The sequence below is a fragment of the Panicum virgatum genome, chromosome 3N, assembly GCF_016808335.1.
Source record: "Panicum virgatum strain AP13 chromosome 3N, P.virgatum_v5, whole genome shotgun sequence".
Classification (NCBI taxonomy): Eukaryota; Viridiplantae; Streptophyta; class Magnoliopsida; order Poales; family Poaceae; genus Panicum; species Panicum virgatum.
Window position 1 is genome coordinate 38681285 of NC_053147.1, and position 13754 is coordinate 38695038.

Below are 13754 nucleotides of genomic sequence, written 5' to 3' on the forward strand. Positions count from 1 at the left end.
GCTTACATCATAACTTGTGCGAAACCTTCTCAGTTTTTACCTTAGCCTCCACTTATGAAATCATGATATGATGACAAATCTTATGATTTTCAGACTTCGTTTGTTACTTATACAATTTTAAAACGATTCGACCACATATTCGTGGTCATGGTTTGTGAGAAAGATCTTCAAAATTTCCTTCCATTTTATATTCAAAACATTGGACTCAATAACATGAATATCATTTTTCGATTCATTATATTCCATTATTCAAAACACTTGCAGTTCAAATTTGACTTATGCCCAAGAAATCCAATGACTAAGTATAGCAAAAAAACTGAGAAACATATCAAAACTTAACATGGAGTATCACGTATAGTATGCGCATAGCAGAAAAGTTTGGAGGGCAGAATCAACATTTTTCCAAATAATTTGCTGTGTGCCTGGAGTTAGGTACACAGCAAAGAAGAAAAGCACACGATAAATATTTTGTTTTGCCGTGTGCATGTCAGGGCACACGGCAAATTGGCTATTTTGCCGTGTGCCAAACATGGACCATGTGTTTTCTAGTCATGCACACAACAAATTGCCTATTTTGCCGTGTGCTAGACATGTTGTGTGTTTTGTAGACAAGCACATGGCAAAGTACTGATTTGCCATGTGTGTTGCGTTTGCCGTGTGTTTTATCTGCATGCCGTGTCCTTTGTCGTGTGCTCGATAATTTGCACACGACAAACGATCAAGCACACAGTGAATGCTCATTTTCCGACAACACGCCATCTTTCCTCCCTAAATTTTCAACCGTATTGTACCTTAAAGCCACTTGAACGTGCCAGGCGTGGATCCAGTAGGGGGGGGGGGGGGCTGAGGGGGCTCCAGCCCCCCTACCGGCTGCAACCTCCATTAGAAGCAAGGGGAAGGTAGGGAAGGAGAAGAGGGAAGAAGAAAATAGAGAGATGAAGGGTGGGGAAGAGAAGGGAAGAAGACATCAGTCCCCTACATATTTTGGCCAGATCTGCCACTGCCTGCATCTGCAGCACGAGCACCATGGGGCCGTGCACCATCCGGTCATCAACATCCTCCGACTGCTGCTGCTCCTCCTTTCCTGCACCCCCAGTGGCAGCTCCACGCGCACCTGGAGTTGAAGACCACCAGCCTCTTGGAGTTCACCGACATGATCCCAGCAGTGGCCTTCGCTTTGGGCAGCACAATGCCGTAGCCGTCGTCCATGTATTCCATCCCCTCCGGGAACACCTGCCAGAGCAGGGCCCCCGCTCCGGCGCCACCACGACGCGTCGAGTCCAGGAGCAACCCGTACACCGCCTGGATGAACTGGTCCCTCGACGTCGCGTTGAAGGTGCTCCGGGCCTTGGTGGACACCCCGAACTCCGTGAACACCACCGGCATGCCGAGCTCGCCCTCGGTGTCGGCGATGTGCGCCTGCATCCACGACTGCGCAAACTTGAGCTGTTCCTCCACACTCGCGCCCGACATCCTATACAAAGGTAATAAACCCATGCCGGCCATGAATTTTGTAAGAGATCTACCGATGCATCGGTCAGTGCAAATTTCTGGTAGGGTGGTACGATGTGCGAACTAACCAGGTGTCCGGGTAGATGTGAACGGAGGCGAAGTCGACGCCCAGGACTCGGTGGTTGCGGATGAAGTCGGTGCCGACCTGGCCGGCGTAGGTGTTCGGGTTGGCTTGAAGCCGTGCCGGCGACGAGGGGCCGTAGAAGCCCTCGGCCCCGACCTCCAGCAGGTGATCCGGGTCGATGGACTTGACATGGAAAGCCATCTCTCGGATCCACGCCTACACATGAGTAGAAAATTAGTTCTGCCCCTGAAAAAGGAATGTGAAGAACAGAAGAAGAGGAATCGGATCGGAGAAGAAAACGTATGCGCTCTTTGCTATCGGTACGGCTCACGTACCTGCAGCTTGTTCCCGGTTGGATCCGACGTGCAGCGCAGTTCATTCATGATCTCCCAGGCGAAGATGGTTGGGTCATCCTTGTAAGTCACGTTCGTGTACGTGTTCATCCTCGTCAGCATGTTCTAGTTTATAGTGTCTCTACAAGTCAGTAACAAATAAAAATTGCATCTCTCATGTCGAAGGCTGAATAATGAAGGAATTTTGCAAAAAAAAAAAGATACACGTACGTGAAGTTCTAAGGAATTTCTAGCTAGTTGTGAAAAATCCATGTTGTGTTTACACCTTGACGTGGTTCTTGAAGTAGCCCTTTACGGTTTGGTCGGAGAAGAAGTCATCGTCCGAGGTGAGGTTGAGGCCGGCGTCCCCGGCCCATTTCACGTACTGCGCCTTGCCGCCGTAACAATCCCAGTTGTTGATCAGCGACAATATCAGCCTGATCCTGTACTTCCTTGCCTCGCTCACTACGAAATCTAACGCCTGCGTGTCCGGAAGCAGCCATTAAGCTACTTTTTTTTTTTTTGCGAAAGCCATTAAGCTACTTCACAGACGACAATGACATTTTGTAGATAGCAACAGATAACGTACGGTTTTTATTTGGCTTTGGACGCAAAATCTAATAATACAAATTAGTTCATTGTGGTTGCCAGTTAATTTTTAGTTGCTCTTCAATCCTGAAATAAGTTAATCGTCTTGAAGAGCTTTTCTTTAGAACTCGTTGCATATGCTTAGCATCTGTCTCCTAGGGCTATGGTTTATTTGGATGAGGAACTAGTAGGCTCCAGATAGTTATGTGAAGTACAACAATTTTTTGTTAAATACCAAAATCATATAGAGCAATCTGAGCAAGCTCTTTTAGTTGCTGAAGCAAATAAAAACATATAAGACTTAAGCATGCTCCCTCTTTGGCACTCAAGATTTTTATTTGATTATATTCGTCAACTAAATTGTATTCTGTCCATCCAAACTGGAACTTGATTTGAAAGATCAAATTCAGATCTTATATATATAAAGTAAAACACACCATCCATTGTTAAAAAAAAACGAGTATCGATAGCCTGCATCAATATGCTATAATTTTGACAACAAATTTACAATAACCTGAGCATCTCCAAGATACTTTTTATATCTGTAGGAATAGAGATTTTAGTTAAAAAATTACGTTCCAACAGCAGGTGACTCATAGAATAATGCAATGCTGAAATCGCAATACGCACTACCTTAGCATTTCCTCGCGACTAGGGGTGGGCATTCGGTTTTTCGGTGCAGTTCGGTTCGGGTTTCTCGGTCTTGCAAAAATTCGGTTCTCAGCAATTAAAAACCGATCGGCTTCAAAATCTTAAAAACCGACACCGAAGTTAATGGTTTCTTCGGTTCGGTGTTCGGTGGCACCGAACAGCACCGAACAATACTCAAACAGGCACTTGCTTGTTGCTCTCATTGCACGTGCACTTGCTTGCTCGTGGTGCCCCACCTGCCACACTCCTGCAGTCCTGCCACGGCTTGGACCAAGCCTGCTAGTGCTAGCTGCTACGCTGGGCTACTGCCTACTCCGCTACTCTACTACCCATGTGCTTTGTGCCTGCTGCGCGCTTGCCGCTGGCCCGCACGCGTCACGCGCCCAGCTCGCCCGCCAGCTGCTGGCCAGCCGCACGCCAGCGTGCCTGCTGCTCGCTCGCGCAGCCACGCGCTCGTCAGTCCTCGTCCGCTGCGTTGCTGGGCGCGCTATTCGGTAGTTCGGCTGATTCGGTTCGGTGGAAGTCCCAAACCAAAGCCGAAGCCGACCTCCGAAATTGCTAAAAATTAAAACCGACACCGAACCGAATAAACCGAAAACCGACATTTCGGTTCGGTTCGGTTTCGGTTCGGTTCGGTGATCGGTTTTCGGTGAAAAAATGCCCAGTCCTACTCGCGACCACCCAACTCACCTTGAAGACATCCTCATCATAGACAGCAGGTGACTTCTGAAGCGCCCTCCACCCACCGTCGTTGAAGCCCCAGGTGCGGCACACCGGGAGGCCGACCGCCGCCGCCTGCTGGAATACCTCGGTGACCTTGCCCCTGGTCGACGGGTCGGCGGCGAGGATCATCAGCCAGTATGCGTTGAAGCCATTCACATAGAACGGCCGGTCACCAACGACGAACTGGCTGCCCCTGGTCTTGACCGTCCGCCACTGGTCGTCGCGGATCGCCTCGCTGCTAGCTTGGTGCATTCATGCAGCATATTCGTCACGGTGAGGCGGTGAGCACGGTAGAGGTAAATTGAACATTTTGAGACGCCCAAGAGTAAGTAGCAAGATAACACAATAAGTTTGATCAGTTACCTCTGTAGGGAAACGGGTAGGCTACGCTAGCATCACTACCGCATATACCCAAGATACTTGCGAGTAGAAGATCATAGATCGTTACCACTAGACGTGCAGCGCAGCGGAAGAAGTCGCGCGTCGATGTAGAGGAAGTAGTCAATCACGTCCCACGAACCGAGCTCCTCGTCCTTGATCCCAGCAGCCGATCAGCGCAGTAGTCGCAGCAGCGCCTCCACAGAGTCCACACGTACGAGGATGAAACGCCGGGCGTCGGTGTGCTAGCACCACATACACGGCAAGGGCGGCGGCCGAGAGGGGGGGGGGGGCGATGGCTAGGGAGGTGGCGCGGCTCACAGGTTGTGTCGCCCCCTAGCCCCTCCCTCGTATATATAGGGCGTACTAATGTGCTTCTATCTCATAGGCCCATTAGTAACCCTAATCCCTCTTGGATCAATATCCTCTTGGGCCTTTAAACCGTATTGTGATGATGGGCTCTTGGGCATATCACCAACAATCTCCCACTTGCACTAGAGACAATCATACAGGCAAAGCTTTCCAACATTCCAAACCTCTTAAGTGTGTGACCCGTTAGGTTCATGTGTCGGTGGTCGTGATCGGAAATCATTTCCGAATCACAAGTCAATAGCGGCACCTAGCAGGGCATAGTGACTCACAAATACACATAAAGATCATATCAGCCGAACCTTAGATATACTCATACACCGATCCCTTTGCCACACGATACCAGTCAAGCTCAAGGCGAGATGCGTGCCACCTTTGTGATAGCTCGACCATTCTCTCGATCTAATAGTGGATTCTATTCATAACTAACCTTTAGTCATCATGATTAACTCTTTAATCACTTTGGCATGGCCATGCACTTTCAAATCCAACTATCTCGAGGGGCCCAGAGATATCTCTCCCATTATCTAGGAGGGGCAAATTCCATCTTGATCCGCTCACATCCCATTCCATGTTTCATGACACACCTGTAAGCTATTTTTGTAACTACACAGTTACGGAGTAGCGTTTAGCAGCCCCAAGATGCACCACTACACACAGTGAGAAACAATGGCGATCTCAGGTCTAAGGATCCAGTAGGTATAACACTCAAGAACAACTGATGGCACATACAAAATAACAATCCCAACATTGTCTTGGAGTGGGTCAATCCAACACCATGTTCACCAACATGTGTCCACATCATTAATCCAATATCTCCATATCCATGATCCGTGAAACATGATCATCAATTAATGCATGTGCTAGTCTCAACATCGTTTTTGTCCCACATAATGACATAAACTAGGGATAATTTAGAATCATATCATTGTCAACAAAGAGTTTCACGAATAAGTCACATACTTGATAATCAATGTAAAAAATAATCATTCATGGAACAAATAATAATTATTCATCATTACATAAACATACTCATGACACAAAAATCTCCCACGCACACTAGAATTACTGATGTAAGTATCTAATACCCATAGATCTCATGTGCGCCTCATGCTTTGGTTGTGGGAGAGGCTTCGTCAACGGATCAGCAACGTTTGAATCGTGTGCACCTTGCAAACCTTCACATCACCTCTCTCAACAAAGTTACGGATGAGGTGATACTTCCGCAGTATATGTCTGAACTTCTTAGTTGTTCTAGGCTCCTTTGCTAGTGCAACGGCACCACTATTATCACAATAGAGGTCCACTGGACTGGACGCACTAGGAACAACACCCAAGTCAGAAACAAATTTTCTGATCCAAACAGCTTCTTTTGCAGCTTCAGAAGCTGCAATATACTCGGCCTCTGTCGTCGAATCAGCCACCGTATCTTGCTTGGAAGTCTTCCAGCTCACTGCCCCACCATTGCGGCAGAAAACAAAACCGGATTGCGATTTGGAGTCATCTTTGTCTGTTTGAAAACTAGCATCGGTGTAACCCTTTACAAGGAGCTCATCTTTGCCTCCAAATATTAGGAACATATCCTTTGTTCTTCTAAAGTACTTAAGGATACTCTTTACAATTGTCCAGTGAGCTTCGCCGAAATCTGACTGATACCTGCTCGTAACATTTAGAGCAAAGGAAACATCTGGGCGCGTGCAAAGCATAGCATACATGATCGACCCTATAGCTGAAGCATAAGGAATCGTACTCCCTCTTTTGCTCATCAGGTGTCGTAGCACACTGACTCTTGCTTAGAGTAATTCCATGTGATATTGGCAAGAAACCTTTCTTGGAATCTTGCATATTGAACTGATTCAATATCTTGTCAATGTACGTGTCTTGGCTTAATCCAATTAGCCTTTTTGATCTATCTCTATAGATCCTAATACCCAGAATGTAAGCCGCCTCTCCTAAATCCTTCATCGAAAAACTCCTTTTCAATGAGGTTTTAACGGCTTCAAGCATTGGAATATCATTTCCGATCAGTAATATGTCATCCACATATAGGACCAGAAACACAAGTGCGCTCCCACTAGCATTTTTGTAAACACAAGGCTCATCTTCATTCTTGATGAAGCCAAACCCTTTGACTACTTCATCAAAATGAATATTCCAACTCCGAGATGCTTGCTTCAATCCATAGATGGACCTCTGAAGCTTACATATTTTCCCAGCATTTTTAGGATCGACAAAACCTTCAGGCTGTGTCATATACACATCCTCACTTAGATGTCCATTAAGGAAAGCGGTTTTGACATCCATTTGCCATATCTCATAGTCATAATATGCGGCAATTGCTAGGAGAATCCGAACAGACTTTAGCATTGCGACGGGCGAAAAGGTTTCCTCATAGTCAACACCTTGAATTTGTCGGAAACCTTTCGCCACCAATCGTGCCTTATAGATGTGAACATTTCCATCCATGTCTAATTTTTTCTTAAAAATCCACTTACAGTCGACAGGTCTTACATTGTCAATTTGATCGACCAAGTTCCAAACTTGATTATCATGCATGGATTTTAACTCGGATTCCATGGCTTCAAGCCATTTGTCGGAGTCGGGTCCCATCATTGCTTCTTTGTAGGTCAAGGGCTCATCATTTTCCATCAATAATACGTGGCGCTCCTCCGTAATAAGGAGGTTGAGCTTGTTAGCAGCGCGACGTGCCCTTATAGACCTTCGTGGGGCTGGTGCCTCAACTACGGGTTGTGCAACATCTTGCACATCCCGTGGATCTTCAGTGGGTGCTGAAATAGTTTCGGGTGTTTCCTAAATTTCTTCAAGTTGCACCTTGCTCCCACTAAATCCTTTTGAGAGAAACTCCTTTTCTAAGAAAACACCGTTGCGAGCGACAAACACTTTGCCTTCCACCTTACTGTAAAAATAATATCCTTTGGTTTCCCTAGGATACCCCACAAAGAAGCATTTGTCTGACTTTGGAGTGAGCTTATCTGATATCAAACATTTGTCATAAGCCTCACATCCCCAAACTTTAAGAAAAGATAATCCGGGATGCTTCCCAGTCCATATCTCATATGGTGTCTTCTCAACAGACTTACATGGAACCCTATTCAGTGTGAACACAACAGTTTCAAGAGCATAATCCCAAAATGACAATGAAAGATCAGTTTGGCTCATCATGGACCTAACCATGTCCAACAAAGTTTGGTTCCTCCGTTCGGATACCCCATTACATTGAGGTGTTCCGGGCGGAGTTAGCTGCGGAATAATTCCACATTGCTTCAAATGATCATCAAATTCAAGGCTCAAATATTCTCCTCCACGATCAGATCGCAGAAATTTAATTGTCTTGCCTAATTGATTTTTTACTTCATTATGAAATTCTTTGAACTTTTCAAACGATTCAGACTTGTGCCTCATTAAGTAGATATAGCCATATCTACTAAAGTCATCAGTGAAAGTAATGAAGTACTGAAAACCACCTCTGGCTATTGAGCTCATTGGTCCACATACATCGGTATGTACAAGTCCCAACAAGTCACTCGCCCTCTCACTATGACCAGTGAAAGACGCTTTGGTCATCTTTCCAAGCAAACAAGACTCACATGTGTCAATTGATTCAAAATCAAATGAGCTTAACAATCCATCTTTATGGAGTTGTTCAATGCGCTTCTCATTTATATGACCTAAGCGACAATGCCAAATAAAAGTGGGATTCAAATCATTTGGTCTAAGCTTCTTAGTATTAATGTTATAGACAGATTTATTCTCAATATCAAGAACATATAATCCATTCACCAATGGACAATGAGCATAAAAAATACCATTGCAAAAAATAGAACGACATTTGTTCTCTATTACAATCTTAAAATCATTAACTTCTTCCAAACATGAAGAAGAAATAATGTTCTTGCTCAAAGCAGGAATGCAATAACAATTATTTAATTCCAAAACTAATTCGGAGGGTAGAGACAAGTGGTAGGTGCCGACCGCCAACACCACAACCTTTGCGCCATTGCCGACACGAACGTCCAACTCGCCTCTTGCAAATCTTCTAGTCTCACTTAGACCCTGCAACGATTTGCAAGTGTGAATCATCGATCCAGTATCAAATACCCATGATTCACTGGAAGATAATGCAATATTAATTTCTATAACATTTATACCTGAAGTGGAAGTCTCACTTCCCTTCTTCTTCTTCTTTTCTTCCAAGTACTTCTTGCAGTTCCTAGACCAATGTCCCTTTTCATGACAGTGGAAGCATTCATCCTCAGAAGTAGGGCCAGATTTGGCCTTAGGTGCTGGCTTTAGCTTAGAGCCCGAGGACTCATCACTGGAACTCTTTTCCTTGCCTTTACCTTTGGGATTAGGAGGCGTCCAATGCTTCCTTTTTTGTTCCCCTTCTGAATCATCATCACATGATTGGGATTCTTCTAATGCTCTCCTCTGCTGTCTTTAGCATCCCATGCAACTCACTCAATGATATCAAAGTCATCTTCCCTCTAATGACATATAGTGGTTCAAGATCCATAATCACTAAAATCCTAGTGAGCTTTAGCATCATGGCTAGAAAAGTAGTGATACAGGTAAGTAACAAATTACTAATCACATCTCTATGTGACTCTTGTTTGTTGGGTGGCATCCAATGCCCCGGCCCCAACCCTATGCCTTAAAACCCAAAACTGTTTTGATAGCTTTGTTGAGTAAACCAATACTATGATTGTGAATGTCCGACATCCACCCTATACAAAAGTGATAGCTGAGGGTACTCTACTTTGGTAAACCTACCACACAAGAATCAAAATTTATAGGTGCAGCTATTGGTAAAAGGCATAAAAAACTCAACCTTTTCTGAGAGAAGCTATTCTATCATGATTAAAACATCCACCATATGTAAAAGCATGAAAGAATAGTATGACAGGAAAATAAACATCACAGGCATATAATCATATTATATTGTGAATAGTATGGCCTCTTGCATCACAATGGGCTCCATCGCCATGGCTCCAAGGTGACCTCCATTGCCATCCGTCCTGTCTTGTGGTGATCATCATCGCCATCATGATTGAAGCCTCCATGAAAAGATACTAAGCTACTACATCTAATAGCTAGTGAAATAATTACATGAGGATTCAAACATCACAAGTCGACAAGCAGGTCGTTATACAATAATGGTGCAATCTCAACCCGGTTGTGTTAACTTGCGACACGCAGGCCGCACAAATCATCACATACATCATCACATGACATTGATGCCATACCATTCACATCACACCCTGCAAAAAAAAGTTAGGCGTACGACGTGTTCTACCAAAGTAGCGCTTAGGAAGCCGCTATAGCGAGAAAGCAGCGGGCGGGGGGTCGAGGGGGGAGCCGCCCCCCGCGGGTCTCAGGGCAGCGCCCTGAAAACCTCACAGAATTACACAGATCGCATCTATGGAATCCCTATGAAAATCTCATCAGAGTGATCGCATCACCTCAAATCCGAGCCATTCATAATGCCTCAATTTTCACTAGGTCAATCACATTGACCGTGCAAACTTTGCACTTGAGAAGACTGCATCTACACATGACCTTGATCTGTTGGTTCAATCTGCTGACTATGCACACAGTTAGTCCCTGATGGTGATTCCAGCCGGTAGGGACATGTTGTATGCACAACAGAGAAAGAACACGAACTAATCTTTTTGTCACATGCCGCGCAATCAACTCGCTCCAGTTTTAACCCCTTATGACCAATTGATCTAATCAAACCATGCAAAAGTAATAGATCCAATCTACTACAACAACATATCACCAATATGCTAATGATCCAGACAAAAAACTACGCAAGATGGCTCTGGTACCATTGTAGGGAAACGGGTAGGCTACGCTAGCATCACTACCGAATATACCCAAGATACTTGCGAGTAGAAGATCATAGATCGTTACCACTAGACGCGCAGCGCAGCGGAAGAAGTCGCGCGTCGATGTAGAGGAAGTAGTCGATCACGTCCCACGAACCGAGCTCCTCGTCCTTGATCCCAGCAGCCGATCAGCGCAGCAGTCGCAGCAACGCCTCCACGGAGTCCACACGTACGGGGATGAAACGCCGGGCGTCGGTGTGTTAGCACCGCACACACGGCAAGGGCGGCGGCCGAGAGGGGGGGGGCAACGGCTAGGGAGGTGGCGCGGCTCACAGGTTGTGTCGCCCCCCTAGCCCCTCCCTCGTATATATAGGGCGTACTAATGGGCTTCTATCTCATAGGCTCATTAGTAACCCTAATACCTCTTGGATCAATATCCTCTTGGGCCTTTAAACCGTATTATGATGATGGGCTCTTGGGCATATCACCAACAAGCTCTTTACTTCCGTTCTTTGGACAGGCGGCGTCGCATCAACGTTGTCGCCGAGCATCTCTACACCGTCGACATGAGCATGGCTCCCATCTGTCAGGAGCAAAATGGTAGCTGCCACGGCAAAACATCGGACTAGGAAATGGATCAGTGAAAGTTTCCCTCTTGATTTCTCTTTGAATATTGTCTCCATGATGGTTGCAACCATACACAGATATATATATATATAAGGCTCACACAGCAAAAATAACCGGTTAAACTAAGGTCGCCATGCCTGAGTGTAACATGAGTATATTTATATATACTTGCACTACCATCTATGGAACACACATATATGCTAGCTTGTCGCTGCATATTGGAGTTTGCGATGGAGGCGTGTTTTGATATTATCTTGGAAGAAAAGCTAGCGGAGATTCACACACTTGGTTAGGCCAAGGTTTGAAGCAAAAGGAAGCGGACTATGGCGAGATGCTGATGCCATACATGATGACCTACACCTTTGCTACGCATTTGTATATATTCACTCGATTTTCCGGAGGGTGGCGCTTCTCCATCTGGTAGGCCTTGCACACCGACCCAACGCAAGGTTGCTTTTTTTTAATGCAAGACTCTAAATTTGTTGTTATTTTTGTTGGAGAGAGAACCATTTTACAAATCTCAACTATACAGGTTAGGTTTGTTTTCAGGTTATGACTATATATTATGCGCACTACATAATTTCCATATGCCGCCTAAAAGCGCGAGACGACACCGGCTTGTGACGTCAATTAAGCCCACGAAGGCCCACTCGTGTGTCTTCTTCCTGCCACCATTGGGACCACTGTTTGAGTCTCCATGTCTAGATTAGCGTTAGGGGATTGATGAGTTCGGGCTTCAAATTATTGGAGTCGTTGGAGCCTTCGAAGAGCTCCCAGCTGTAAAGAGAGGCCATTCTGAAAGCAGTCCATGACATCTTCGTTAGAGAAGTTGGCAATGGTAGCACAACCATATGTGAGACCATTCTGAAAGCAATCGATGACACCATATGTGCAAGGCCTACTAAATGTCATTGACTCATGTGAGCTCCACATATCATTGAGATAACAATGATATATATATATATATATATATATATATATATATATATATATATATCTAATTTTGGGATGTTTTAATGGTACATATCTAATTTTCACAAAAAATTTGCTCCAGGGAGAACTAAATTTTAATTTGTACACAAGGTATTGTTTGTTTGACCTATTAAGTGAAAACATGGAAACTGTTACATTGTTTAAAATGCATACATATATTAATTTTGTAGGTACTCCATTGTGCGAGTAAGAAAAGAAATGATACAGTCCTTAAGATATTCTATCAATTTTGAAATACAATACCAAATTTAGTGTTGGTCATGCTGTCAGTCACCGAAAAGCACACTAGGCACTTCGAAATGAATAGTTTTAATAGACAATGGTTGAAAAACAAGCAGTTTTGTAATTAAGAATTAAAGTCAATCTCTACATATACCTAGGGTCGTAAAATTAACATCTTTCTTTGACTTATTATATATACAAACTGATGTGCGATTTCAATGGTGCCATATTATTGTGTCATTCTACTACTTGTGGACACTCCTTTTGGGGCTCCCACTTTACATATTGTTATAGGCTGTAAATGGACTATGGCGAGATGCTGATGCCATACATGATGACCTACACCTTTGCTACACATTTGTGTATATTCACTCGATTTTCCGGAGGGTGGCGCTTCTCCATCTGGTAGGCCTTGCACACCGACCCAACGCAAGGTTGCTTTTTTTTTAATGGAAGACTCTAAATTTGTTGATATTTTTGTTGGAGAGAGAACCATTTTACAAATCTCAACTATACAAGTTAGGTTTGTTTTCAGGTTATGACTATATATTATGCGCACTACATAATTTCCATATGCCGCCTAAAAGCGCGAGACGACACCGGCTTGTAACGTCAATTAAGCCCACGAAGGCCCACTCGTGTGTCTTCTTCCTGCCAACATTGGGACCACTGTTTGCGTCTCCATGTCTAGATTAGGGTTAGGGGATTGATGAGTTCGGGCTTCAAGTTATCGGAGTCGTTGGAGCCTTCGAAGAGCTCCCAGCTGTAAAGAGAGGCCATTCTGAAAGCAGTCCACGACATCTTCGTTAGAGATGTTGGCAATGGTAGCACAACCATATGTGAGACCATTCTGAAAGCAATCGATGACACCATATGTGCAAGGCCTACTAAATGTCATTGACTCATGTGAGCTCCACATATCATTGAGATAACAATGATATATATATATATATATATATCTAATTTTGGGATGTTTTAATGGTACATATCTAATTTTCACAAAAAATTTGCTCCAGGGAGAACTAAATTTTAATTTGTACACAAGGTATTGTTTTGTTTGACCTATTAAGTGAAAACATGGAAACTGTTACATTGTTTAAAATGCATACATATATTAATTTTGTAGGTACTCCATTGTGCGAGTAAGAAAAGAAATGATACAGTCCTTAAGATATTCTATCAATTTTGAAATACAATACCAAATTTAGTGTTGGTCATGCTGTCAGTCACCGAAAAGCACACTAGGCACTTCGAAATGAATAGTTTTAATAGACAATGGTTGAAAAACAAGCAGTTTTGTTATTAAGAATTAAAGTCAATCTCTACATATACCTAGGGTCGTAAAATTAACATCTTTCTTTGCCTTATTATATATACAAACTGATGTGCAATTTCAATGGTGCCATATTATTGTGTCATTCTACTACTTGTGGACACTCCTTTTGG

General features: G+C 44.1%; 1 protein-coding gene across 2 annotated transcripts; it reads right to left on the reverse strand.

Moving 5' to 3' along the window:
* Positions 1–328: 328 nt before the first annotated feature.
* LOC120665923 (putative mannan endo-1,4-beta-mannosidase 5) lies at positions 329–4191 on the reverse strand. 2 transcript variants are annotated; one of them, XM_039945643.1, is made up of 5 exons: positions 3838–4191; positions 2195–2389; positions 1912–2034; positions 1581–1792; positions 329–1474 (listed from the first exon to the last, which is right to left on the reverse strand). In XM_039945643.1, exons 1-5 carry the CDS (start codon positions 4120–4122, stop codon positions 1051–1053), a joined length of 1239 nt encoding a protein of 412 aa, XP_039801577.1. In that variant the 5' UTR covers positions 4123–4191; the 3' UTR covers positions 329–1050. The 2 variants fall into 2 exon arrangements, with proteins under 2 accessions (XP_039801577.1, XP_039801578.1); XM_039945644.1 differs by lacking the exon at positions 2195–2389 and having other exon boundaries at positions 3838–4190.
* Positions 4192–13754: the final 9563 nt, after the last annotated feature.

Excerpts from the sequence above, each read along its gene's own strand:
- LOC120665923 (XM_039945643.1), bottom strand. The coding sequence starts at position 4,122 with ATGCACCAAGCTAGCAGCGAGGCGATCCGCGACGACCAGTGGCGGACG. Across the intron at positions 2,035-2,194 it reads ACTTCAAGAACCACGTCAAG|AACATGCTGACGAGGATGAA; the intron begins GTGTAAACACAA and ends ACTATAAACTAG. Across the intron at positions 1,793-1,911 it reads CAACCGGGAACAAGCTGCAG|GCGTGGATCCGAGAGATGGC; the intron begins GTACGTGAGCCG and ends ACTCATGTGTAG.